Raw genomic sequence first — 27781 nt, 5'->3', positions numbered from 1 at the left:
AGCAACATACATTCAATGTATTTACAGTTATAACACAGACTCAAAACAAAAACACCCTACATTCAAATATTACATTAAAACCCATCTCTGAGAGTAAAAAAAAAACAGGAAAAAGAGACTCATCCTTTTAATATGAAAAGAGCAGTAAGACAGTTATCCACAATCATCCCCTCGCTGATTCATTGTCGGTCAGTTGTCCTGAAGTTCTAAAGCAGACATTGGCCCCCGACCTCACGCCACTCATCTGCTTTTCATCTAATCAGCACAGGCCTGCTGGCTTCAGGCACAGCTAATTGGATGAGCCATGAGGGAAGGCTAGGCCATCTGCACCAGAGTGGAAGATAATAGGATAACCACACCAGCTCTGCTCACGCCTCCTCGCATGTCCAGCCTAGCAGTCACAGAGCTTAAAGCTTTGTACATCTGTACAACCATACAAACACACATACTCACACACAGCTCTCAGAATGATCTGTCTGTCAGTACACACACACATATGGCTCCCAAACAGTGAGTATGCTGGTGTCCGTTAGCCCCAAACCATCCAAGCCACCATATAGACTAACCCCTGACCACTAGCTGACCAGGACAGCCCCGAAAAAGCTGCTCCTCTCATCCATGTCGATGGCGGAGGCGTTGCTAACGGTGACGAGGAGGCGGTCCCCAGTGGCCAATGGGAACAGCCCTCCCTGGTGGGCCGAGTGTAGAGAGAACTGGGAATCCCGGGACCAGCAGGAGGTACGGCTGGTCTTCATGAGCAGGATGGGTACCGGATAGGAAGACACCTGGAAGAGGGGGCACACAGCACCACCACTATACAGTAAGATATAACTGTTGAAACTGGAAAAACGTATTGGACAAGTTCAGATGGCACCTTAATTTCAAACCATTTTCTTGTTTAATGTCTACAAGCCCCCTGAACATGACCCTGGCCCTGTGAACTCACTTTCTTATAAACATACTGCAACATGGGCCTCCCCCTCTGCTCCCTCTCCTCTTCCACCTCTTCCTCCCCCTCCTCTCCCCCAGGGTGGGTGTGTCTGAAGTAGGTCTGGGCATAGATATAGTAGAGTCCTGGGCAAGGCACCACCAGCTCCCCATCAATCAATCGAACGTCCTGAAGGAATGCCAGCCCTTTATGCCCCTCCCACCACGAGATCTTCTGCCCCTGCACACGCCGCCCGGGAGAACCTGTGGCCAGACAGGAAGGAGACAGGTGTTAGTAGGTAGGGTCAAGGGTCAGGATTTAGACAGGGCTGGGTCTTGAGACAAAATAGAATCAGTTAAGAATAATACAGAGCAGCTCTAGTGAAGTAATATTTGATATATAAATATATATGCATACCTCACATTCGACCCATAATAAGACTATGTAATTAATATGATCAAAGTATTAAAATATAGATTTGACTCCATAAAGATGATTTAGCAATGGGTAAACAGGACTATTGTTGAGTTACATAAATTGTTTATCAAGAAATGTTGGAGAGTTGATATTATCAAAGGCAGATATTTCATAACTTTGTAATGAATGAACTCACACAAGGCATAAACTTAAGTTACAAGGCATTATTAATCTGGGAATGATCAGCGAGATGGATACAATGAATCCATGGAAAGAGAGAGAAGTCATAGCCTGAAAGGCCATGCCCCAAGAGTCCCTGGGGTGGAGAAAGAAAGCGCCAGAGTGTATCGCACCAGAGCAGATCAGGAACAAAGAGAAAGAGTCAATGAATCTGAGACTCCTTTATAAACATCTGATTGTTTGGATTCAAAAGCTGAGTTGTTAACCAATAGCATTACTGTAAAGTTAACATCTAATCAGATAGAGCGACAGGATGTTATCACAACAGAACCTCTGCTTCACAGACGTGTGTGACAGAATGGGGGTGTCAAGAGCAACACAGAGAAGGCTGATTTCCTGAGAAGACAATAAACCCTCTTGCCTACAGTAGACAGGGCTGGGTCTTAAGACAGAATAGAATAGGAACAGCCTCAATCCCCTGAATACCTACTGTATTATGGAAAGTGTGGTGCTCTAAAATGCCATAGAGCTCACATGGGACAGATATACTGCATATATTACCAGTTACTGTAGTGATATAAACTCAGCAAAAAAAGAAACGTCCCTTTTTCAGAACCCTGTCTTTCAAAGATAATTCATAAAAATGCCCAAAATCCAGATTTTCATTGTAAAGGGTTTAAACACGGTTTCCCATGCTTGTTCAATGAACCATAAATCAGGGCGGCAGTGTAACCTAGTGGTTAGAGCGTTTGACTAGTAACCGGAAGGTTGCAAGTTCAAATCCCCGAGCTGACAAAGTACAAATCTGTCGTTCTGCCCCTGAACAGGCAGTTAACCCGCTGTTCCTAGGCTGTCATTGAAAATAAGAATTTGTTCTTAACTGACTTGCCTAGTTAAATAAAGGTCAAATTAAAAAAATAAACAATTAATGAACATGCACCTGTGGAATGGTTGTTAAGACACTAACTAACAGCTTACAGATGGTAGGCAATTAAGGTCACAGACACTAAAGAGGCCTTTCTACTGATTCCATATATGCCCAGGGTCCCTGCTCATCTGCGTGAACGTACCTTAGGCATGCTGCAATGAGATGTGGCCAGGGCAATAAATTGCAATGTCCGTACTATGAGACGCCCACGACAACGCTACAGGGAGACAGACAGCTGATCGTCCTCGCAGACCACGTGTAACAACACCTGCACAAGATCGGGACAGGTACAGGATGGCAACAACAGCTGCCCGAGTTATGCCAGGAACGCACAATCCCTCCAAATAGGCTGAGAGAGGCTGGACTGGGCACAAACTCACCATTGCTGGACCAGACAGGACTGGCAAAAAGTGCTCTTCACTGACGAGTCACGGGTTTGTCTCACCAGGGGTGATGGTCGAATTCGCGTTTATCGTCGAAGGAATGAGCGTTACACCGAGGCCTGTACTCTGGAATGGGATCGATTTGGAGGTGGAGGGCCCGTTAATGGTCTGGGGCGGTGTGTCACAGTATCATCGGACTGAGCTTGTTGTCATTGCAGGCAATCTCAATGCTGTATGTTACTGGGAAGACATCCTCCTCCCTCATGTGGTACCCTTCCTGTAGGCTCATTCTGACATGACCCTCCAGCATGACATTGCCACCAGCCATACTGCTCATTCTGTGCGTGATTTCCCGCAAGACAGGAATGTCGTGTTCTGCCATGCCCAGTGAAGAGCCCGGATCTCAATCCCATTGAGCACGTCTGGGACCTGTTGGATCATAGGGTGAGGTCCATTCCCCCCAGAAATGTCCGGCAACTTGAAGGTGCCTTGGTGGAAGAGTGGGGTAACATCTCACAGCAAGAACTGTCAAATCTGGTGCAGTCCATGAGGATGAGATGCACTGTAGTACTTAATGCAGCTGGTGGCCACACCAGACACTGACTGTTACTTTTGATGTTGACCCCCCCTTTGTTCAGGGACACATTATTCCATTTCTGATAGTCACGTCTGTGGAACTTGTTCAGTTTGTCTCAGTTGTTGAATCTTATGTTCATACAAATATTTACACATGTTAAGTTTGCTGAAAATAAACTCAGTTGACAGTGAGAGGACGTTTCTTTTTTTTCCTGAGTTTTTATAATCACTTTTAAGCTCTCCCCTCACTGTGGTGTACACACACACACACACACACACACACACACACACACACACACACACACACACACACCTGAAAAACATAACACACAAGTGTGAGCTACATGCCCCCAGAGTCTAACCTGCGTTCATCTAATACTCATCATCAGTATTCAAAGGGATATACACACACCCACACACATAGTGTCTCTAGAGTATGAAGGGTGTGAACTAAAACATGTCTCACCTCCTCCCTCCCTCGCTGCTTTGGGAGCGAAGCTGCCAGTGACGTGGGCGGCAACTTTGGGGCGAGAAGAAGCCTGGTCCTCCATTGCCAGTGAGGGCAACACCCTGGACATCTCGTCTGACAGAGAGAGACAGAACATCAGTTAGTGTGGTCATCAGTCAGTGATACCAGTATGAGGACACCCCTTCAAATTTGTGGATTCAGCTATTTCAGCCACACCCGTTGCTGACAGGTGTATAAAATTGAGCACACCGCCATGCAATCTCCATAGACAAACAGTGGCAGTATAATGAATGACCTTACTGAAGAGCTCAGTGACTTTTAACGTGCACAGTCATAGGATGCCACCTTTCCAACAAGTCAGTTTGTCAAATTTCCACCCTGTTAAAGCTTCCCTAGTCAAATGTAAGTGCTGTTATTGTAAGTGGAAACGTCTAGGAGCAACAACAGCTCAGCTGTAAAGTGGTAGGCCACACAAGCTCACAGAACGGGACCGGCGAGTGCTGAAGCGCGTAGCGCATTAACATCGTCTGTCCTTGGTCAAATCAAATTTTATTTGTCACATACACATGGTTAGCAGATGTTAATGCGAGTGGAGCGAAATGCTTGTGCTTCTAGTTCCGACAATGCAATGATAACCAACAAGTAATCTAACTAACAATTCCAAAACTACTGTCTTATACACAGTGTAAGGGGATAAAGAATATGTACATAAGGATATATGAATGAGTGATGGTACAGAGCAGCATACAGTAGATGGTATCGAGTACAGTATATACATATGAGATGAGTATGTAGACAAAGTAAACAAAGTGGCATAGTTAAAGTGGCTAGTGATACATGTATTACATAAGGATGCAGTCAATGATGTAGAGTACAGTATATACGTATGCATATGAGATGAATAATGTAGGGTAAGTAACATTATATAAGGTAGCATTGTTTAAAGTGGCTAGTGATATATTTACATCATTTCCCATCAATTCCCATTATTAAAGTGGCTGGAGTTGGGTCAGTGTCAATGACAATGTGTTGGCAGCAGCCACTCAATGTTAGTGGTGGCTGTTTAACAGTCTGATGGCCTTGAGATAGAAGCTGTTTTTCAGTCTCTCGGTCCCAGCTTTGATGCACCTGTACTGACCTCGCCTTCTGGATGATAGCGGGGTGAACAGGCAGTGGTTCGGGTGGTTGATGTCCTTGATGATCTTTATGGCCTTCCTGTAACATCGGGTGGTGTAGGTGTCCTGGAGGGCAGGTAGTTTGCCCCCGGTGATGCGTTGTGCAGACCTCACTACCCTCTGGAGAGCCTTACGGTTGAGGGCGGAGCAGTTGCCGTACCAGGCGGTGATACAGCAGGCCAGGATGCTCTCGATTGTGCATCTGTAGAAGTTTGTGAGTGCTTTTGGTGACAAGCCCAAATTTCTTCAGCCTCCTGAGGTTGAAGAGGCGCTGCTGCGCCTTCTTCACGACGCTGTCAGTGTGAGTGGACCAATTCAGTTTGTTAGTGATGTGTATGCCGAGGAACTTAAAACTTGCTACCCTCTCCACTACTGTTCCATCGATGTGGATAGGGGGGTGTTCCCTCTGCTGTTTCCTGAAGTCCACAATCATCTCCTTAGTTTTGTTGACGTTGAGTGTGAGGTTATTTTCCTGACACCACACTCCGAGGGCCCTCACCTCCTCCCTGTAGGCCGTCTCGTCGTTGTTGGTAATCAAGCCTACCACTGTTGTGTCCTCCGCAAACTTGATGATTGACTTGGAGGCGTGCGTGGCCACGCAGTCGTGGGTGAACAGGGAGTACAGGAGAGGGCTCAGAACGCACCCTTGTGGGGCCCCCGTGTTGAGGATCAGCGGGGAGAGATGTTGTTGCCTACCCTCACCACCTGGGGCGGCCCGTCAGGAAGTCCAGTACCCAGTTGCACAGGGCGGGGTCGAGACCCAGGGTCTCGAGCTTGATGACGAGCTTGGAGGGTACTATGGTGTTGAAAGCCGAGCTGTAGTCGATGAACAGCATTCTCACATAGGTATTCCTCTTGTCCAGGTGGGTTAGGGCAGTGTGCAGTGTGGTTGAGATTGCATCGTCTGTGGACCTATTTGGGCGGTAAGCAAATTGGAGTGGGTCTAGGGTGTCAGGTAGGGTGGAGGTGATATGGTCCTTGACTAGTCTTTCAAAGCACTTCATGATGACGGAAGTGAGTGCTACGGGCGGTAGTCGTTTAGCTCAGTTACCTTAGCTTTCTTGGGAACAGGAACAATGGTGGCCCTCTTGAAGCATGTGGGAACAGCAGACTGGTATAGGGATTGATTGAATATGTCCGTAAACACACCGGCCAGCTGGTCTGCGCATGCTCTGAGGGCGCGGCTGGGGATGCCGTCTGGGCCTGCAGCCTTGCGAGGGTTAACACGTTTAAATGTCTTACTCACCTCGGCTGCAGTGAAGGAGAGACCGCATGTTTTCGTTGCAGGCCGTGTCAGTGGCACTGTATTGTCCTCAAAGCGGGCAAAAAAGTTATTTAGTCTGCCTGGGAGCAAGACATCCTGGTCCGTGACTGGGCTGGATTTCTTCTTGTAGTCCGTGATTGACTGTAGACCCTGCCACATGCCTCTTGTGTCTGAGCCGTTGAATTGAGATTCCACTTTGTCTCTGTACTGACGCTTAGCTTGTTTAATAGCCTTGCGGAGGGAATAGCTGCACTGTTTGTATTCGGCCATGTTGCCAGACACCTTGCCCTGATTAAAAGCAGTGGTTCGCGCTTTCAGTTTCACGCGAATGCTGCCATCAATCCACGGTTTCTGGTTAGGGAATGTTTTTATCGTTGCTATGGGAACGACATCTTCGACGCACGTTCTAAAGAACTCGCACACCGAATCAGCGTATTCGTCAATATTTTTATCTGACGCAATACGAAACATGTCCCAGTCCACGTGATGGAAGCAGTCTTGGAGTGTGGAGTCAGCTTGGTCTGACCAGCGTTGGACAGACCTCAGCGTGGGAGCCTCTTGTTTGAGTTTCTGCCTGTAGGCAGGGATCAACAAAATGGAGTCGTGGTCAGCTTTTCCGAAAGGGGGGCGGGGCAGGGCCTTATATGCGTCGCGGAAGTTAGAGTAACAATGATCCAAGGTTTTACCACCCCTGGTTGCGCAATCGATATGCTGATAAAATTTAGGGAGTCTTGTTTTCAGATTAGCTTTGTTAAAATCCCCAGCTACAATGAATGCAGCCTCCGGATAAATGGTTTCCAGTTTGCAAAGAGTTAAATAAAATTCGTTCAGAGCCATCGATGTGTCTGCTTGGGGGATATATACGGCTGTGATTATAATCGAAGAGAATTCTCTTGGAAGATAATGCGGTCTACATTTGATTGTGAGGAATTCTAAATCAGGTGAACAGAAGGATTTGAGTTCCTGTATGTTTCCTTCATCACACCATGTCTCGTTAGTCATGAGGCATACGCCCCCGCCACTCTTCTTACCAGAAAGATGTTTGTTTCTGTTGGCGCGATGCGTGGAGAAACCCGTTGGCTGCACCGCCCCGGATAGCGTCTTCCCAGTAAGCCATGTTTCCGTGAAGCAGAGAACGTTGCAGTCTCTGATGTCCCTCTGGAATGCTACCCTTGCTCGGATTTCGTCAACCTTGTTGTCAAGAGACTGGACATTGGCAAGAAGAATGCTGGGGAGTGGTGCGCGATGTGCTCTTGTTAGCAGTCTGACCAGAAGACCGCTACGTTTCCCTCTTTTTCGGAGTCGTTTTCTTGGGTCGCTGCATGCGATCCATTCCGTTGTCCTGTTTGTAAGGCAGAACACAGGATCCGCGTCGCGGAAAACATATTCTTGGTCGTACTGATGGTGAGTTGACGCTGATCTTATATTCAGTAGTTCTTCTCGACTGTATGTAATGAAACCTAAGATGACCTGGGGTACTAATGTAAGAAATAACACGTAAAAAAAACAAAAAACTGCGTAGTTTCCTAGGAACGCGAAGCGAGGCGGCCATCTCTGTCGGCGCCGGAAGCAGTTTGGAACTACGAGTTCCAAACTGCTTTTGGAAGTAACGTCAGCACAATAACTGTTCTCTTTGGGAGCTTCATGAAATTTGTTTCCATGGCCGAGCAGCTGCACACAAGCCTAAGATCACCATGTGCAATGCCAAGCATCAACTGGAGTGGTGTAAAAGCTCGCCGCCATTGGACTCTGGAGCAGTGGAAACGCGTTCTCTGGAGTGATGAATCACACTTCACCATCAGGCAGTCTGAATGACAAATCTGGGTTTGGCAGATGCCAGGAGAACGTTACCTGCCCTAATGCATAGTGCCAACTGTAAAGTTTGAGGCTATTTTTCATGGTTCGGGGTTGACCTCAGTTCCAGTGAAGGGAAATCTTAACGCTGCATACAATGACATTCTAAACGATTCTGTGCTTCCAACTTTGTAGCAACAGTTTGGGGACGGCCCTTTCCCTTTGCATACAGAAATGGTTTGTTGAGATCGGTGCGTAAGAACTTGACTGGCCTGCACAGAGCCCTGATCTCAACCCCATCAAACACCTTTGGGATGAATTGGAACGCTGACTGCGAGCCAGGCCTAATCGCCCAACATCAGTGCCCGACCTAACTAATGCTCTTGTGGCTGAATGGAAGAAAATCTCCACAGTAATGTTCCAACATCTAGTGGAAAGCCTTCCAAGAAGAATAGAGGCTGTTATATCAGCAAAGGGGGGGACCAACTCCTTTATTAATCCCCATAAATTTTGAATTGAGATGTTCGACAAGCAGGTGACCACTTAGACGACATGACCTAAAGTATCTCACCTCTAACTGCTGAGGAGATCTCCCTCTGATATCGCTGAAACAGAGACTGGAGAGAGACAGAGAGACAAAGAGAGAGATAAGGATAAGATACAGGCAATTTGTTTAACACATTTCAAATAAAAGCACAAAACAGTACTGCACAAACTGTGTGTGTGTGTGTGTGTGTGTATGGGGTCTGTGTGTCTCTGGCCAGGTGAGTACATTCCAGTGCTGATTAAACCACAGCGGATCACATGTTGACTGCACCATAAAGACCCCATTGTATGTCTGAAACTCTGCTGAGGGGAGTGAAGTTGCTGATCTTAGGTCAGTTTTGCGTTTCCCCCCTAATGGTTAAAGGCCCAGTGCAGTCAAAATTGTGTTTTGTAGCATATTGTACAACAGCTGATGAAACTAACACTGTAAAAGTGTGAAAAATTATAGCTGTTATTACCTGATAGATCCTGGTAGAAAATACAATCTATATAAACACAACATGCAACAATTTCAAAGATTTTACTGAGTTACAATTCATGAAAGAAAATCAGTCAATTTAAATAAATGCATTAGGCCCTAATCTATGGATTTCAGAGTATAGGTTAGAGTATATGTTAGAGTATAGGACCAACCACTGGAGAGCCAGGTCCAGCAATAATTTGTTTTTCCCCGCAAAAGGGCTTTATTACATTAGAGGTAGCTTATGGTAGAGAAAGTAACAAAATTATGTGAAAACAGCTCTGTTGGACATTCCTGCAGTCAGCATGCCAATTGCACACTCCCTCAAAACTTGAGACTTTAGTGTTGTGTTACAAAACTGCACATTTTAAAGTAGCCTTTTATTGTCCCCCTGCACAAGGTGCACCTGTGTAATGATCATGATGTTTAATCAGCTTGTTGATATGTCACACCTGTGAGCTGGATGGATAATCTTGGAAAAGTAGAAATGCTCACTAATAAGGATGTAAACAACTTTGTTTTGGATATTTTAATTTGAGCTCATGAAACATGAGACCAAAATTTTACATGTTGTCCAGTGTACACAGGACTTTCTAATCAGCATATTTTGCATGGGTGGAGTTTTGGCTAGCTTGGTGACATTACTAGGCGGTAAATTAGACCAATAACAAAGAGAGTTCCAAACCTCTTTGCCAATAACAGCTAGTTTTCCCCTCCCAGGCAGACCAATCCCAGGCTGTTTTAGCAAAATTCTTACATGAGAAATAGTTTTTGTTAAAAAACTATTTTTGTTTCTTTTTGACCATTTTTATGAAAACCTCTGTAATAGTACATAAAGTACTTACTTGTTACCCAGAAATGATTTGATACTGATATAAAAGGTTGCATTGGACCTTTAAAAGTAGGATTAAGGGAGAATAATCTGATCCTAAATCTGTGGTTAATGGTAAATTCCATAGGGAGCACCTCTGTCCTTTTTATTTTATTTAGCTCGGCAAATCAGTTAAGAACAAATTCTTATTTACAATGACGGCCTACCCCGGCCAAACCCGGACGACGCTGGGCCAATTGTGCGCCGTCCTATGGGACTCCCAAATCACGGCCGGTTGTGATACAGCCTGGGTCTGTAGTCACACCTGTAACACTGAGATGCAGTGCCTTAGACCGCTGCACAACCCGGGAGCCCTCCTGGAAGATCTGGGCCCCGTGCCAGGCAGATACCTACTCGATGAGGATGTGTGTATGTGTGTGTGTGTTACCTTCTCTATGAGGGTGTGTAGTTGCTGTGTGACCTGCCAGCAGGGGTCTCCTCTCCCCTCGGTCGGGGAGCGCACGTACCCCCCTCTGAGGTCAGACCGTGTCAGACAAGACACACTGCTCCTTGCAAATGTCTCCTTCATCTGAATAACACACACACACATTTAATTTCAATAATACACACCTCCTACATAACACAATGTGTATTGTCGTTGGGGGTACTTGGGGGACCGGAGTTGAGAAACAAACTGTAGTTTACTTCAGGGCCTCCCTTTTACACTGTAATGAAACTAATACTGCCATGTTCAAATGGAGTGACTGTCTAAAGTCTTTATAAGTAACATTCCTCTGTATATGTATTTTCGGTTTCCGTTTCCTACTGTATACAGGTTGGTAATGATTAACATCCACAAACACTGATGACAATCACTGAGAGGCAGACAGAGAGAACTAGAGAGGGACAGAGGAAAGAGAGCTGGGGGAGTGCTAGGGGAGGGAGAGATGGGGGAGTATAGGGAAGCAGAGAGGGAGAGGGGGGGAGTATGGGGAAGCAGAGAGGGAGAGGGGAGGGGGGGTATAGGGAAGCAGAGGGAGAGAGGGGGGAGTATAGGGAAGCAGAGAGGGAGAGGGGGGAGTATAGGGAAGCAGAGAGGGAGAGGGGGTATAGGGAAGCAGAGAGGGAGAGGGAGGGGGGAGTATAGGGAAGCAGAGGGAGGGGGTATAGGGAAGCAGAGAGGGAGAGGGAGAGAGGGGGGTATAGGGAAGCAGAGGGAGAGGGGGGGGTATAGGGAAGCAGAGGGAGAGAGGGGGAGTATAGGGAAGCAGAGAGGGAGAGGGGGGAGTATAGGGAAGCAGAGAGGGAGAGGGGGGTATAGGGAAGCAGAGAGGGAGGGGGGGTATAGGGAAGCAGAGAGGGAGAGGGAGGGAGGGGGGTAGGGAAGGAGGAGGGGGGGAGGGAAGCAGAGAGGGAGGGGGTATAGGGAAGCAGAGAGGGAGGGAGGGAGGGAGGGAGGGAGGGGGGAGTATAGGGAAGCAGAGAGGGAGGGAGGGAGAGGGGGGAGAGGGGGAGAGGGAGAGGGGGAGCAGAGAGGGGGTAGGGAAGGAGAGGGAGGGAGAGAGGGGGGGAGTCAGCATTGTTGCTCAATCATTATGGAAATAATCCAGGTTACTAAAGTACAATCAAATCAAACTGCATTTGTCACATGTTTCATAGACAACAGGTGTAGACTAACAGTGAAATGCTTCCTTACTGGTCCATTTCCAACAATGCAGAGAGAAAGAGAAGATAGAACATGTCATAAAAAAGAGTACAGCTGCAGGAGAGGATAACACAGAAGGCCTAACAAAAAGTCAATCATTTACAGTTTCACTAGCACTTGAACAATGCACTTGAGAACGCACTAAACTTTCCCTGCAAAAACAAGGTGAAACAACAAGCAAACAATAAAGCTGGAAAATTGGCATATCAATAGTCTGAGTTTTGGTTCTCTACACAGAACTAACTCCCTTGTATCCCAGCACAGCACTACAACTCACAAACACTCTTTATTTTACAGAATGCACTGAGCGTTCTCTGCAGTGCACACATTTGCAATTTTTATTACAATATTATTTTTCCACCTTTATTTAACCAGGCAGGCCAGTTGAGAACAAGTTCTAATTTACAACTGCGATCTGGTCAAGATGAAGCAAAGCAGTGCGACACAAAAACAACACAGAGTTACACACAAACAAACGTACAGTCAATAACCCAATAAAAAAAATAATGTTTTAAAATTAAACAAACAATTCAGGTAATTAACTTGCAAGGCAACACGTTTTCCTGCAAAAGCTTTATTGGAGAGAACCTACTTTCTCCAACTGTATGCGCACTGCCACTGCGCAAGACATCGCATAAGCACAAACAACCCGTGTCAAATACATTTCAATTGCTTTCATCCGTAGCCTACAGACTTTGTTTGCCCGAAACAATGGGGCCAATGGAATAGTCCCAAAAGTGCAAATGTCAGGCCACATCAAGCGACCTCATATACTTTAAATGTCTGTATACTACACTCCTTCTTTCCTGGTTCTTACCGTGTTGAGGACGTTAGTGAAGTAGAGCACGGTGACGGTAACGGCCACGGTCTGCAGCAGAATGGCCGCGAGCAGCAGAACCCCGAGAAATGTGAAGCCGCTCGAGCCTCCCGCCATACCGACCACCGCCTCGCGCCCTGCTCTGCTACGCTCGGGTTTCAGAACAAAAGCGGTGAAGAGAGAGTAACTATAACTTCTGCCCCCCTTCCTCCCGCACAGAAAGAGAGAGGTAGAGGGAGGAGAGGGAAAGAGAGAGGGAGGAGCAGGCAAGGCCACGGTGAAGAAGAAAAACATGACTTGAGTCATGGAGAAGATTTCGGTTCTGGCTAGAGCTGAACCAACACTGATACGCAGTTATTATTAGGCTAGGAAGTCAGTCTGCTATAGACTATCTGTTGTTGATCACAGAGATTTAGGCCCAACGCTATAGGCCTATACATCTGCCCTTTTATTCAACCACTGTAGGTATTGCATATAGCTACGTGGCAATAATAAATGTTTATATTATTCCATTGTTCTATTCCAAACGAAAAACAGGATTATTCTTTTCGGTTTATACATGGATCTTGTTTCTCTGTTTCTGTATTGTAAACATCTGGCCTCAATCTGTGCTCCATGCATGCGTGTCCCCTGAGAGTCTCGGATTTATTCGGTTTCACTTGGTATTCTGAGTGTGGGGGGGTTCAGTCAGATCCTTGTTCTTATTAGTTCCAGTTGAAATGTGTGTGTGTGTCTGTCCTCTCCCAGCCAGCTCTGTTTCGGGGACATGGGGAGGTCTGAGTGATAGAGTCATCATCATTATCTGAGAGTGGGTGGACAGGAGTTACTTTATCTATGATGTTACACACACACACACACACACACACACACACACACACACACACACACACACACACACACACACACACACACACACACACGATAACTTTTTTACTCCCCAAATCCCTCCCCCTCTCTCCAATTTTTTCAGTTCTTTCCCAACTTTGTCCTCTAAAAATACTCAACCTCTAATGCTACTACTACTACTAATAATAATAATACTGTACTACTACTAATAATAATACTGTACTACTACTACTAATAATACTGTACTACTAATAATAAAAATAATACTGTACTACTACTAATACAAATAATACTGTACTACTACTAATACAAATAATACTGTACTACTACTACTACTAATAATACTGTACTACTACTACTAATAATACTGTACTACTACTACTAATAATACTGTACTACTACTAATAATAATACTGTACTACTAATAATAATACTGTACTACTAATAATAATAATACTGTACTACTAATAATAAAAATAATACTGTACTACTACTAATAATAAAAATAATACTGTACTACTAATAATAATAATACTGTACTACTAATAATAATAATACTAATAATAATAATAATACTGTACTACTACTAATAATAATAATAATACTGTACTACTAATAATAATAATACTGTACTACTAATAATAATAATACTGTACTACTAATAATAATAATCATAATACGGTACTGCTACTCTACTCCCCCACTCTCTATTTTCTGTTTCTTTCCCAACTCTCTCTCTCTAGACCTTGATGTTGAGATGACCTCCTCAGAACTCTCTCTCTCTAGACCTTGATGTTGAGATGACCTCCTCAGAACTCTCTCCCAGCTAAACAATTCAGTCAACCACACGGCTGTAACACACACACAGACAGACACACACACACAATACAGCTAAACAATGCATCCATGACCATTGCAGTAATATCTGGCACACGCACACTACAGGGGGGTGGAAGGCAGGAGACAATAGAATGGGCCAATTGAAAGATTGGGAATCAGAGAACTGACCAATGGCCAATGAGGAAATGTTGGGTTTTCCAGAGTTCTGTTTTTGGCATTGTTTATTTTTTCTGACGCCAGGAAAAGCCCCAACTAAAGTTGATATACTGACTGTGTGACTGTATGACTGTGTGTGTGTGTAACTAGCACCATTGTAGTGGGAGCTGCTAACTCAATGCCTCATTTCACTTCAGGAATCAGGCAGTCAGTCAGAACCAACCTACAGCGTGGGGGGAGAGAGAGAGGGGAAGAGAGTGAGATACAATATCAGAAGCCCTTTTCTACCTGGTGCTAACATGCACCCTTTGTCATGATCTGGTCCACATCCTCATTGTGCCCACATTTTTAGACAGGTGTAAACAATTAAAGGACACACGGATTTGATTGTGATCAGCTCATCCTGACCACCTCCTCAATCAAGTGTAAACATATATGGATGGTCAAACCATTTAAAATATCATTATATCAGCCTCTAATTTCATTGACAGGTAGCACTGTTGACTTATTGCATCAGTAATTGTCTTAAAATAAATACATTCATATATATATTTTTTTAAGAATATCTATTGGATAATTTGCATGTACGGAAGCCCCAGCTTATATATGTAAGCATTTCACTGTTAGTCCACACCTGCTGTTTACAAAGCATGTGACAAATAAGATTTGATGTGATTTTACTTTTCAGATCTGTCTACATTAGTAAGATATCTAGGCACCCCTGATTCCCTGATCCACCTCTACGCAGACGACACCATTCTATATACTTTCGGCCCGTCATTGGACACTGTGCTATCTAACCTCCAAACGAGCTGCAATGCCACACAACACTCCTTCCGTGGCCTCCAACTGCTCTTAAACGCTAGTAAAACCAAATGCATGCTTTTCAACCGATCGCTGCCTGCACCCGCATGCCCGACTAGCATCACCACCCTGGATGGTTCCGACCTTGAATATGTGGACATCTATAAGTACCTAGGTGTCTGGCTAGACTGCAAACTCTCCTTCCAGACTCATATCAAACATCTCCAATCGAAAATCAAATCAAGAGTCGGCTTTCTATTCCGCAACAAAGCCAACTTCACTCACGCCGCCAAGCTTACCCTAGTAAAACTGACTATCCTACCGATCCTCGACTTCGGCGATGTCATCTACAAAATTGCTTCCAACACTCTACTCAGCAAACTGGATGCAGTTTATCACAGTGCCATCCGTTTTGTCACTAAAGCACCTTATACCACCCACCACTGCGACCTGTATGCTCTAGTCGGCTGGCCCTCGCTACATATTCATCGCCAGACCCACTGGCTCCAGGTCATCTACAAGTCCATGCTAGGTAAAGCTCCGCCTTATCTCAGTTCACTGGTCACGATGGCAACACCCATCCGTAGCACACGCTCCAGCAGGTGTATCTCACTGATCATCCCTAAAGCCAACACCTCATTTGGCCGCCTTTCGTTCCAGTACTCTGCTGCCTGTGACTGGAACGAATTGCAAAATCGCTGAAGTTGGAGACTTTTATCTCCCTCACCAACTTCAAACATCAGCTATCTGAGCAGCTAACCGATCGCTGCAGCTGTACATAGTCTATTGGTAAATAGCCCACCCATTTTCACCTACCTCATCCCCACACTGTTTTTATTTATTTACTTTTCTGCTCTTTTGCACACCAATATCTCTACCTGTACATGACCATCTGATCATTTATCACTCCAGTGTTAATCTGCAAAATTGTAATTATTCGCCTACCTCCTCATGCCTTTTGCATACATTGTATATAGACTCCCCTTTTTTTCTACTGTGTTATTGACTTGTTAATTGTTTACTCCATGTGTAACTCTGTGTTGTCTGTTCACACTGCTATGCTTTATCTTGGCCAGGTCGCAGTTGCAAATGAGAACTTGTTCTCAACTAGCCTACCTGGTTAAATAAAGGTGAAATAAATAATAAAAATGCGTGCCTGACTACCTCCGGAGGTGGTCAGAAAAAATGTGATCACAATGCATCTTTTAATCATCTACATCTGTCTGAAAATGTGGGCACAATCAGAATATGGAAGTCATCTTTTTTAATTTAACGAGGCAATTCAGTTAAGAACAAATTCTTATTTACAATGACGGCCTACACCAGCCAAATCAAGACGACACTGGGCTAATTGTGCGCCGCCCTATGGGACTCCCAATCACAGCCAGTTGGGATACAGCCTGGATTCAAACCAGGGTGTCTGTAGTGACCCTTCTAGCACTGAGATGCATTGCCTTAGACCGCTGTGCCACTCGGGAGCCCAAGACGAAGGATGCATGTTAGAACCAGGTATAAACGGGGCTAGATACAGACTGTCTTTATGTTGGTCTCTAGCACACTGCCCTGAAGCACAAACTCTCACTCTCTCTACCCCTCTTCCTCCCATTCTCTCTCTCTCTTTCCCTACTTCTTCCTCCCTTACTCCCCCCTCCATCTCTCTCCCTAATTCTCCCTGTCAGGAAGCAGTGAACAATGTAACCTTTACTCTCAGTGATAACATTCTCCTCTCACATTACCCCATCGACTCCCACACTTCTTTTTTCACATCCTCTCCATTTTCATTCTGTAGGTTTTGTTTTCTTTTGAAATAATCATCCAGCAGCATGTGATTAACAGGTTACTCCCCAGGGCACAGAGACTAACTCCCCAAACAAGGTCAGGGACACGCACAAACACACTGACATGCAGTCACTAACATGTAGTCACTTGCGTACACACACACACACTCAGATGTGTTGATCGAGTATGTACTGTACCTGTTCACTTTCTACTGTCATGTCACAGGTCATGTGATCATCTGATGGGTCAGGTTACCCTCTTCCTCTTCAGGGTATGAGAAAGAAAAGAGATAGAGAGACAGAGACCAGGAAAGAAAGGAAGGCAGAAGTTGAGAAAGAGAATGCGAAGGGAGAGTGTGAAAGATAGAAAATTAGAACAGGTTCCCTAATTCTCAATTTGGGACACCATCTCCTGCCTAAAACCTTCTGCTAACATTCAATTCACACAATCCCATATAGCTGGCATGCTAGTGTGCATGTATGTGTGTGTTAGTGTATGTGTGTGCCCTGTATGTATGTATGTATGTATGTATGTATCTGTCTGTGTGTGTGTGTGTGTGTGATTTTACCCTGTAGCAATAAAGAGACGTGCCACTCAGTTTCAAAACACCCTTGAGGTTCAAACTGCATTCCTTAAACTGGAACAGCACACACTCACAATTGTTATTTTTAACAGGAAGAACATTTTTCACCTCCTGAGTGGCGCAGCAGTTTAAGGCAATGCAACTCAGTGCAAGAGGCGTCACTACAGTCCCTGGTTCGAATCCAGGCTGTATTACATCCGGCCGTGATTGGGAGTCCCATAGGGCAGCACACAATTGGCCCAGCGTCGTCCGGGTTACGGTTTGGCTGGGGTCGGCCATCATTGTAAATCAGCATTTGTTCTTAACGGACTTGCCTAGTTAAATAAAATAAAAACATTTTTCACCTGTAAGTACACTGCTCAAAAAATAAAGGGAACACTTAAACAACAATGTAACTCCAAGTCAATCACACTTCTGTGAAATCAAACTGTCCACTTAGGAAGCAACACTGATTGACAATAAATTTCACATGCTGTTGTGCAAATGGAATAGACAACAGGTGGAAATTATAGGTAATTAGCAAGACACCCCCAATAGAGGAGTGGTTCTGCAGGTGATAACCACAGACCACTTCTCAGTTCCTATGCTTCCTGGCTGATATTATGGTCACTTTTGAATGCTGGTGGTGCTTTCACTCTAGTGAGACGGAGTCTACAACCCACACAAGTGGCTCAGGTAGTGCAGCTCATCCAGGATGGCACATCAATGTGACCTGTGGCAAGAAGGTTTGCTGTGTCTGTCAGCGTAGTGTCCAGAGCATGGAGGCGCTACCAGGAGACAGGCCAGTACATCAGGAGACGTGGAGGAGGCCGTAGGAGGGCAACAACCCAGCAGCAGGACCGCTACCTCCGCCTTTGTGCAAGGAGGAGCACTGCCAGAGCCCTGCAAAATGACCTCCAGCAGGCCACAAATGTGCATGTGTCTGCTCAAACGGTCAGAAACAGACTCCATGAGGGCCCGACGTCCACAGGTGGGGGTTGTGCTTACAGCCCAACACCGTGCAGGACGTTTGGCATTTGCCAGAGAACACAAGATTAGCAAATTCGCCACTGGCGCCCTGTGCTCTTCACAAATGAAAGCAGGTTCACACTGAGCACATGTGACAGTCTGGAGACGCCGTGGAGAACGTTCTGCTGCCTGCAACATCCTCCAGCATGACCGGTTTGGCGGTGGGTCAGTCATGGTGTGGGGTGGCATTTCTTTGGGGAGCCGCATAGCCCTCCATGTGCTCGCCAGAGGTAGCCTGACTGCCATTAGGTACCGAGATGAGATCCTCAGACCCCTTGTGAGACCATATGCTGGCGAGGTTGGCCCTGGGTTCCTCCTAATGCAAGACAATGCTCATGTGGCTGGAGTGTGTCAGCAGTTCCTGCAAGAGGAAGGTATTGATGCTATGGACTGACCCGCCCGTTCCCCAGACCTGAATCCAATTGAGCACATCTGGGACATCATGTCTCGGTCCATCCACCAACGACACGTTGCACCACAGACTGTCCAGGAGTTGGCGGATGCTTTAGTCCAGGTCTGGGAGGAGATCCCTCAGGAGACCATCTGCCACCTCATCAGGAGCATGCCCAGGCGTTGTAGGGAGGTCATACAGGCACGTGGAGGCCACACACACTACTGAGCCTCATTTTGACTTGTTTTAAGGACATTACATCAAAGTTGGATCAGCCTGTAGTGTGGTTTTTCACTTTAATTTTGAGTGTGACTCAAAATCCAGACCTCCATCGGTTGATAAATTTGATTTCCAGTGATTTTGTTGTCAGCACATTCAACTATGTAAAGAATAAAGTATTTCATAAGAATATTTAATTCATTCAGATCTAGGATGTGTTATTTTAGTGTTCCCTTTATTTTTTTGAGCAGTGTATATTACAATACCCTGCTCAGAACAGGAAGTTAGCTGAACCAATACACGCCACTGAAACTTCAGATCCATTTAGACTCAACATCAGATAAAATATATATTTTATGTACATATATTCATTAGTTTAAATTCTCTCCAGTGATAATATAAAACTTCACAGTTTTGAAGCTCAAACGGAGGCCTTTGTTCCCTACCAGTTTACAGTCAGTTGATTCTTGGAAGGGGTTTTCTAATCTGTAGGGCACAACAGTGTCACCATCTGTCTAGTAGTGGTATTACACCCAGGGTCAATAGCCAGGCCCAGAGCCATATGTCTAAATGTATGACTTTGGCCAGGCCTAAAGTACATTGAAATGTCCGAGTGGTCAACAAATATCAGGCAAAAGGAAAACACATCAACATAATACGCCAAACCAATAGCTACGTACATTATGTGAGAAAAGAGGACAGATCTTTCTAAAATAAAAGCCCATTTGGAATACCTGGAATTCCTGGTTCACATGGCTTTATATCTTCACATAACACAAACACCTGATCCTTTGACGGATTTAGAACAGACAATATTCCTTATACTAAAAAAACACACACGTTCTATGGTCAATGTTCTCTCTGCACATAACATATCTTCACACTGGGCACAGACGTCATTTCAACGTGTAGTTTTGATTTACATTTGGTTGAATTGTCAATAATGTAAATTCAACGTGAAATCAACAAACAATTTCACCATGTCATTGGATTTAGGTCAAAAGTTGGGTGAAAAAAATGACAAAATTCCCTTGAGGTTAATGACTTTTTGCAAATCCAATCAGTTTTCCATCACAGATTTTTTTTAAGTGGAAAAAATGTTGATTCAACCATTTTTGCCCAGTGAGTTACTTCATTTCTAAAATAATATCTATAAAAAATACTTTTCAGCCTGTCTGGTCTCATGCCGTGTCAGATTCTCTCTTAGTGGTCTTATACCCTGTTAAAACACTGTTCCTCGGGGGCTGTAGTTAAAACATGTGGTGAGGTCTGTTTTTGGCCCTCTTCTGCCTGCTTCTCTAAGCTTGGAATGGTCAAATAAATAAATACAACATATTATTGCACAACCCAGAGATTCCACACAGATGTGTATGTTGGTCAGTCTTTCAGTGTATCAGACTGTTAGCATTCAAAGCTTTAAATCAGTTTCCATAGACAGCTGACAGTTCACGGTCTTTACATTGAACAACCACAGGATCAGCTAGGTAGTCAAAAGGAAAGAGGCATGGGAGGTGTGGTTGCCTGGACATTTTAGTCCTAGTGGTGCTCCTATTGGATTCTAGGTTGTGATCCTATAGTTTTGATTCTCAACATAACTTGGGTTCCATAGGGTTCTGTCGTGGTCTAGACTACTATTTTAGATGGTCTGGTCACACAAATGTCCTAAGTGGCAAAGGTCTGGATGGGTATTGTCATCTGTCGGCGTAGTAACAAATCCGCCCTTCGCAACGCATGTAACTCTAAACTGTTCAAACAATTCACACCCCTTCTGCTGGCGAAGAAAAAACTTAGCAGTTTTAAAGCAAATTTTCTGCAATTCCACACATTTTGACACACATTTTGACATGGGGCAAAAAAAACTGTTGCAGTTTTAAAGCAAATTTCCTGCAATTCTACACATTTTGCCATGTCTTCTTATGTGTGTTCATATGATACCTGAGTGATTCAACAAAATCCATAGGGGTCGAGTCCCCTGCCCATGATAACTACTCAACAGCAGTAAGTTAAAAGCCTGATTGATTTCTTAAAAAATAGATTAAACACACTGTCCGTATCGACCCTCTTCTGGGTCCGGTTCCAGACCGCGGTCCGCCTGTTGAGTATGGCTGTTCTAGAGGTTGTGGTCTAGCCACTGGATGTAGTTGTCCAGACTCCTCTGGCCAACGGAGGACAAAAACGGCCAAAAGGAGAAGACCATGCAGCCGTGGAAACCGTCGTCATAGTGAACACTGGTAACCGTGACGCCCGCGTCCTGTAGTCTCCTGGCGTACATCAACCCATCGTCCCTCAGAACATCGAACTCACACGTCATCACGTACGCTCGCGGCGTTCTACCCAGAATCCCCTGTTCTGCAAGCAACGGCGCCGCTCGCACATCCACCAACCCCGGCACTATCCCCGTGACCTCCCGCGACCCAGTCTCTATGCCAACGGGCCGGTAATGCTTTTGGTGTTTGGCCGCGAGCAGGGAGGTCCAGTTGAGATGAGAACGGATGGAAGGAGAGATGGAGGGATGAAGGAGGGAGGAGGGGGAGGAGAGGAGATGAGGGAGGAGAGAGGGATCAGCCCCCAGGTAAATCAGCCAGAACCTAGAGAGCGAAAGGAAGGTTAGTAACAGGTGTGTGTGTGTGTGTGTGTGTGTGTGTGTGTGTGTGTGTGTGTGTGTGTGTGTGTGTGTGTGTGTGTGTGTGTGTGTGTGTGTGTGTGTGTGTGTGTGTGTGTGTGTGTGTGTGTGTGTGTGTTGTACCTGGCCATGAGGTGTCGGTGCAGGATGGGTACATTGTGGTTCTGTTGGTAGGACGGGGTGTTCAGGTCTAGAGCCTGGAGGACTGGGTAGATCAACGCCTGGATACTGAACTTCACACTCATACTGTCATCTGCAGAAATCTGTGGCCAGAAAAAAAAAATGTGAGTGTGTGTGTGTTTGTGTGTGAGTGTGTGTGTGTGTGTGTGCAAGTTTAGATGTGTGTACCCGCTGGGCCACGGCTGCAGCGAGGTTCCCCCCAGAGCTGTCTCCAGACACCCCCACCCTGGCTGGGTTGACCCCAAAGCGCTGCAAGACCTCTGGGGACAGGAAGGCCCTGGACGCTGCTAGAGCATCATGGTACTGGTCTGGAAACACTGAATCAGGGGCCAAGCGGTAACTATGGTAACAACAATTAACACACCATAAGTTAAGTTAGTATAAGTGCCTTGCTCATGGGCACAATGGTAGCCTTCCGGTTTCCAGTTCGGTTCCCATATGATTTATGTAGATATATTTTTTAAGTATTATTCTGATACTCACTCAACCGACACAACGACTGTATCCAGCTCTTCAGCCATCCTCCTACACAGCAGGTCATAAGATCTCATTCCTACACATACATACAAATGCAGAACATTTTGTGCATAAACACATATGGAATGTTTAAAAAGACACTCTAGCACACACACACTTACGTCCGCTGCCAAGGGCCCATCCCCCACCATGGAAGTAAAGCACTCCCCTCCTGAGCTTGGCTCCTCCTCCAACTGGCTGGAACACTCGTGCAGGCACGCCCCCCAAGGCGGAGTCAGTGACACGTACAGTAGGACTAGACCATGGCTCAATCACCTCCAACCGAGACACCACAGAGTTCAACATATGGACACTGTGACACACCCCTAGAGCTTGCGCCGCATCACCCTGGAACACACACACACGCTCAGTTTAATATCTGCACACAGTGATGGGATGTATAAACTACAACCAGCCATCCAGATATATTGTATAGGGTGTGGGGACTGGTACTGCAGGTCTCAGTGTGATCAGTGTGTGTAATCTTCTACAGTATTACTAATAAGCTAGGTAGGTGTTTGGACTGGTAGTTCAGGTTAGAGGGAGGTTAGGTAGAGACACAGGTTAAGGCGTGTTGATGACTTTCAGCCACTCCCCACTCTCTATTTCATCAGATCCTTACTGTTGTTGACCACTGTTGCACAAGGCCAGTGACCACTGTGACAATTTTCATTATTTATTTATTTAAATGGAGTCACTATTGAGACCAAGGTCTCTTCTGCAAGGGAGCAAGGAGCCCTGCATATACACAATTTTCCCCCAAAAATAACACACAATGTAAAAATACAAATAGTCAAGAAAAACAACCACATTCCACAACAAGGAGGTCTCTAATCTGTTCTATACATGGGCTGCAAATGAACTAAAAGCAGTTTTACCTAACTCTGAGGAGACCAAAGGGATTTTCAGGGTTAGCCATCCCCGAGATCGGATATAGTAACTAAAGATGAATAATGATGTTAGGCACGGCGGGAGTTTTTGTAAGAGAGATTTATAGATAAAAAGATATCGATGAATCAACCTACGTGACTTCAAAGAGGGCCAGGCTACTTTCTGGAAAAGAATGCAGTGTACTCAATTTATCACCACACAAGTCCTGTGTGTATGTCCTTATTGTAGCTGGCCAACGATAGGGGTTCAAAGTTCAGACAGTCTGGTCAAGTAAAGGCCTATAATGTCATGCTACTATTCTCCAACCCAAAACACTATTACCAGAGGTGTCATACCCATAGGGGGCACAGGGGTACGTGCCCCCACAGATATATCATTTGTTTTTCTTTTTTCTCTGTAACACTACTGGCCACTTAGCAATTATTTGAAGCTGGGTTTAACTAGTCCAGATAGGTTCCCAATCTCCCAACCTCATAACTAGCTACCAAGAAGCCATTTCAGGCTATCAATCAAGTTAGACAAGCTAGCTTGTCCATCTATCTTAGCTGGCATGCCTGCTGGCAAGGTTGGTAGACTTTAGAAAAGCAATGTACTGAATAAGACCCAGATATTAGCAGAGATGCAGAGAAGCATATTTAGTTTGTTTAAAAAAAGAACCACTAGTCAGCAGGATACAGATAGCTCAAGAGGTATGCTTAGATATGATGAAATATAGTTGTATTGGCCTCCCACGTGGCGCAGTGCCACTACAGCCTGGGGTTCACCACTACAGCCTGGGACCCCATAGGGTGGCACACAACTGGCCCAGCGCCGTTTGGGTTAGGGGAGGGTCGAACTTTGTTTCCTCCGACACATTGGTGCGGCTGACTTCCAGATTAAGTGAGCAGAGTGTTAAGAAGCAGCGTGTTTTGGCGGGTCATGTGTTGTTGTATGTGTCGAATTGCTACACTTTATCTTGGCCAGGTCTCAGTTGCAAATGAGAACTTGTTCTCAACTAGCCTACCTGGTTAAATAAAGTTTAAATTTAAAAAATGTAATGTTTCAGAGGACGCATGTCTCGACCTTCGCCTCTCCCAAGACTGTTGGGGAGTTGCAGCAATGAGACATGGTCTTAACTAAATTGAGGAGAAATGGGGTCAAATGAAAAAAAAAAAATATATAGAAATAGACCGATTGTTTTTACATAGAATTAAGCATATTTATTATGGCTCAAGATTGCAGGGGAAAGCTGTCTCAGGTGTTTGAAAAATGTTCAATTCTCAAATGTATTCCCCAGACCACATCCCTTACATACTTTGTGCCCCCACAGATTTTTGGGGTGCATGACGCCCCTGATTGGTGACCTTAATGGACTGTCATAGGTTATTTGACTGTCCTGTGGGCTGTATGACCTGATGGGACTCATAGGCTAACCAGTTCACTGCACTAATGTCATGAACCGACTAATTCTAGTATTCAATACTATTTACAGCAAAACACCTGCTTTAACTAATACGTTCTATTCTATTTTCAAGTCATTACCAGTCAGTCCTACCGCATGTATGAAGCTCCGGAACAGCGCGTCCAGCAGAATGAGCTTCCAGGGCTCGCTCACCGCACTCGGTAACGGAGTATAGACGTAGTAGGCAGCCGCCACCGACAGCAGCACGCCCCCGGACCAGCGGAGCCTCATAACTGCAGGGAAAACGGACTGTCACCGGGGCACGTTCACCCGATAAAAGAGATGTGAATTGAATTCACGGTGACTCGTTTTTTTCTGTATCCCCGTGGTTGGTAGAGGTCGGTTTAACATTGGGGGTAAACCAGAAACGTAGACAAGAATGAGGATTAATAGTGGTGTCAGAATAAAAGTCCTGTTATGATTACATTTTGTATTGGATTCCAAGTATTTTTGTTCAACAAGCCCATTAGAGTCCAGTAGGCCTACAATATAAAATCAGATACAAGAGCATCTGTTATCAATATTATACCTTTCAAAATAGGCCTAGTTGTTGTGGATTTCAGTCTGAGGTGGCTTTTATTTTGAAGTTTGCTCCCGGCTTTTGCTTTCGAAAGTTAGCTGCATTACGTAGAAACTGATAAGAGATCCTCAGGATTGCGTAATGAGACGCGTAGCGCTCATGGGAACTGTAGTTTATACAAGTCAAACTATTCAAACTCAACTACAACAAGATGGAGAACTTGACAAATGTTTCGTCAGGAATAATTGAATACGTTTGAAGGGACAACCACAAAGTAGATATATGTAATTAATAAGGAGTGACAATCAGTGCTGGGCTTGAACGTCTACTCACCCGTAGCATGAAGGCACAGAGTTTCTAAACCCAGAGACGCAACATCGCAAACTGTCACGTTTTCATGTTCGTCAAAAACAACTTTAAGGAATGCCTAATTTGACGTTCGCATTTCGGCATGACACGTCCATTACACCCGCCGATGTGTTTATACGCATGAGTTTAACTAGCCAACGTAGCCATGACATCGCCTACAAGTGTTCTCGGTGATTTCTATTGCAGAAGCAGTTTCTGCCTATCACACTGTACTTACTGTCTTTGATAAAGGTCTCTTGCCTTTTTATGTGAAAGTGTCATTCTCTTCTTCTGCCACCAGGTAGCAGCATCTAAATTGCCTCAAAAATACACTGCCTTCTGAAGGTATTCAGACACCTTGACCTCAAAAATTTTAATATATAATAATAATATATAATAATATTTTAAAAAAATGTTACGTTAGTCTTATTCCTCATTTACACACAATACCCCATAATTACAAAGACAAAACAGGTTTTTAGACATTTTTGCTCATTTATATATTTATATAAAAAACTTTAATATCACATTTATGTAAATGTTGTCTAAGGTCTCTCTTTATGTAGTGCTGTGTTGTCTCTTGTCATGATGTGTGTTTTGTCCAATTATTTGTATATATATATATATATATATATATATACAGTGCCTTGCGAAAGTGTTCGGCGCCCTTGAACTTTGCAACCTTTTGCCACATTTCAGGCTTCAAACTTAAAGATCTAAAACTGTATTTCTTTGTGAAGAATCAAAAACAAGTGGGACACAATCATGAGGTGGAACGACATTTATTGGATATTTCATACTTTTTTAACAAATCAAAAACTGAAAAATTGGGCGTGCAAAATTATTCAGCCCCTTTACTTTCAGTGCAGCAAACTCTCTCCAGAAGTTCAGTGAGGATCTCTGAATGATCCAATGTTGACCTAAATGACTAATGATGATAAATACATTCCACCTGTGTGTAATCAAGTCTCTGTATAAATGCACCTGCACTGTGATAGTCTCAGAGGTCTGTTAAAAGCGCAGAGAGCATCATGAAGAACAAGGAACACACCAGGCAGGTCCGAGATACTGTTGTGAAGAAGTTTAAAGCCGGATTTGGATACAAAAAGATTTCCCAAGCTTTAAACATCCCAAGGAGCACTGTGCAAGCGATAATATTGAAATGGAAGGAGTATCAGACCACTGCAAATCTACCAAGACCTGGCCGGCCCTCTAAACTTTCAAGTCATACAAGGAGAAGACTGATCAGAGATGCAGCCAAGAGGCCCATGATCACTCTGGATGAACTGCAGAGATCTACAGCTGAGGTGGGAGACTCTGTCCATAGGACAACAATCAGTCGTATATTGCACAAATCTGGCCTTTATGGAAGAGTGGCAAGAAGAAAGCCATTTCTTCAAGATATCCATAAAAAGTGTTGTTTAAAGTTTGCCACAAGCCACCTGGGAGACACACCAAACATGTGGAAGAAGGTGCTCTGGTCAGATGAAACCAAAATTGAACTTTTTGGCAACAATGCAAAATGTTATGTTTGGCGTAAAAGCAACACAGCTCATCACCCTGAACAAACCATCCCCACTGTCAAACATGGTGGGGGCAGCATCATGGTTTGGGCCTGCTTTTCTTCAGCAGGGACAGGGAATATGGTTAAAATTGATGGGAAGATGGATGGAGCCAAATACAGGACCATTCTGGAAGGAAACCTGATGGAGTCTGCAAAAGACCTGAGACTGGGACGGAGATTTGTCTTCCAACAAGACAATGATCCAAAACATAAAGCAAAATCTACAATGGAATGGTTCAAAAATAAACATATCCAGGTGTTAGAATGGCCAAGTCAAAGTCCAGACCTGAATCCAATCGAGAATCTGTGGAAAGAACTGAAAACTGCTGTTCACAAATGCTCTCCATCCAACCTCACTGAGCTCGAGCTGTTTTGCAAGGAGGAATGGGAAAAAAATTCAGTCTCTCGATGTGCAAAACTGATAGAGACATACCTCAAGCGACTTACAGCTGTAATCGCAGCAAAAGGTGGCGCTACAAAGTATTAACTTAAGGGGGCTGAATAATTTTGCACGCCCAATTTTTCAGTTTTTGAGATTTGTTAAAAAGTTTGAAATATCCAATAAATGTCGTTCCACTTCATGATTGTGTCCCACTTGTTGTTGATTCTTCACAAAAAA

At 44.7% G+C, this 27781-nt stretch overlaps 2 protein-coding genes across 7 annotated transcripts; both read right to left on the bottom strand.

Moving 5' to 3' along the window:
• Positions 1 to 109: 109 nt before the first annotated feature.
• Positions 110 to 13035, bottom strand: LOC118361696 (tumor necrosis factor ligand superfamily member 10-like). 4 transcript variants are annotated; one of them, XM_035741841.2, is made up of 7 exons: positions 12454 to 13035; positions 10380 to 10520; positions 9119 to 9145; positions 8686 to 8731; positions 3879 to 3995; positions 947 to 1191; positions 110 to 785 (listed from the first exon to the last, which is right to left on the bottom strand). In XM_035741841.2, the coding sequence occupies exons 1-7, from the start codon at positions 12757 to 12759 to the stop codon at positions 576 to 578; spliced, it is 1092 nt and encodes a 363-aa protein (XP_035597734.1). In that variant the 5' UTR covers positions 12760 to 13035; the 3' UTR covers positions 110 to 575. The 4 variants fall into 4 exon arrangements, with proteins under 4 accessions (XP_035597734.1, XP_035597735.1, XP_035597737.1 ...); XM_035741842.2 differs by having other exon boundaries at positions 8686 to 8719; XM_035741844.2 differs by lacking the exon at positions 9119 to 9145 and having other exon boundaries at positions 8686 to 8719; positions 12454 to 13030.
• Positions 13036 to 19415: 6380 nt separating this feature from the next.
• LOC118361693 (neutral cholesterol ester hydrolase 1-like) lies at positions 19416 to 25826 on the bottom strand. Of its 3 annotated transcripts, XM_035741836.2 has the most exons (7): positions 25584 to 25826; positions 24824 to 24963; positions 22521 to 22746; positions 22366 to 22435; positions 22051 to 22222; positions 21826 to 21965; positions 19416 to 21667 (listed from the first exon to the last, which is right to left on the bottom strand). In XM_035741836.2, exons 2-7 carry the CDS (start codon positions 24959 to 24961, stop codon positions 21190 to 21192), a joined length of 1224 nt encoding a protein of 407 aa, XP_035597729.1. In that variant the 5' UTR covers positions 24962 to 24963; positions 25584 to 25826; the 3' UTR covers positions 19416 to 21189. The 3 variants fall into 3 exon arrangements, with proteins under 3 accessions (XP_035597729.1, XP_052339608.1, XP_035597731.1); XM_052483648.1 differs by lacking the exon at positions 25584 to 25826 and having other exon boundaries at positions 24824 to 25106; XM_035741838.2 differs by lacking the exon at positions 25584 to 25826 and having other exon boundaries at positions 24811 to 24955.
• Between the last annotated feature and the right edge of the window lie 1955 nt (positions 25827 to 27781).

This window comes from Oncorhynchus keta, chromosome 28, assembly GCF_023373465.1.
Source record: "Oncorhynchus keta strain PuntledgeMale-10-30-2019 chromosome 28, Oket_V2, whole genome shotgun sequence".
NCBI classification, from domain to species: domain Eukaryota; kingdom Metazoa; phylum Chordata; class Actinopteri; order Salmoniformes; family Salmonidae; genus Oncorhynchus; species Oncorhynchus keta.
Note: the sequence above shows the minus strand (reverse complement) of the source record. Positions and strands in the feature narration are given on the sequence as shown.

Excerpts from the sequence above, each read along its gene's own strand:
- LOC118361693 (XM_035741836.2), bottom strand. The coding sequence starts at position 24,961 with ATGAGGCTCCGCTGGTCCGGGGGCGTGCTGCTGTCGGTGGCGGCTGCC. Across the intron at positions 21,966-22,050 it reads CTGCAGCCGTGGCCCAGCGG|ATTTCTGCAGATGACAGTAT; the intron begins GTACACACATCT and ends TTCTGGCCACAG. Across the intron at positions 21,668-21,825 it reads CACCGACACCTCATGGCCAG|GTTCTGGCTGATTTACCTGG; the intron begins GTACAACACACA and ends TTCGCTCTCTAG.
- LOC118361696 (XM_035741841.2), bottom strand. The coding sequence starts at position 12,759 with ATGACTCAAGTCATGTTTTTCTTCTTCACCGTGGCCTTGCCTGCTCCT. Across the intron at positions 10,521-12,453 it reads TCACTAACGTCCTCAACACG|ATGAAGGAGACATTTGCAAG; the intron begins GTAAGAACCAGG and ends TGTGTTATTCAG. Across the intron at positions 1,192-3,878 it reads AGCAGCGAGGGAGGGAGGAG|GTTCTCCCGGGCGGCGTGTG; the intron begins GTGAGACATGTT and ends GTCTGGCCACAG.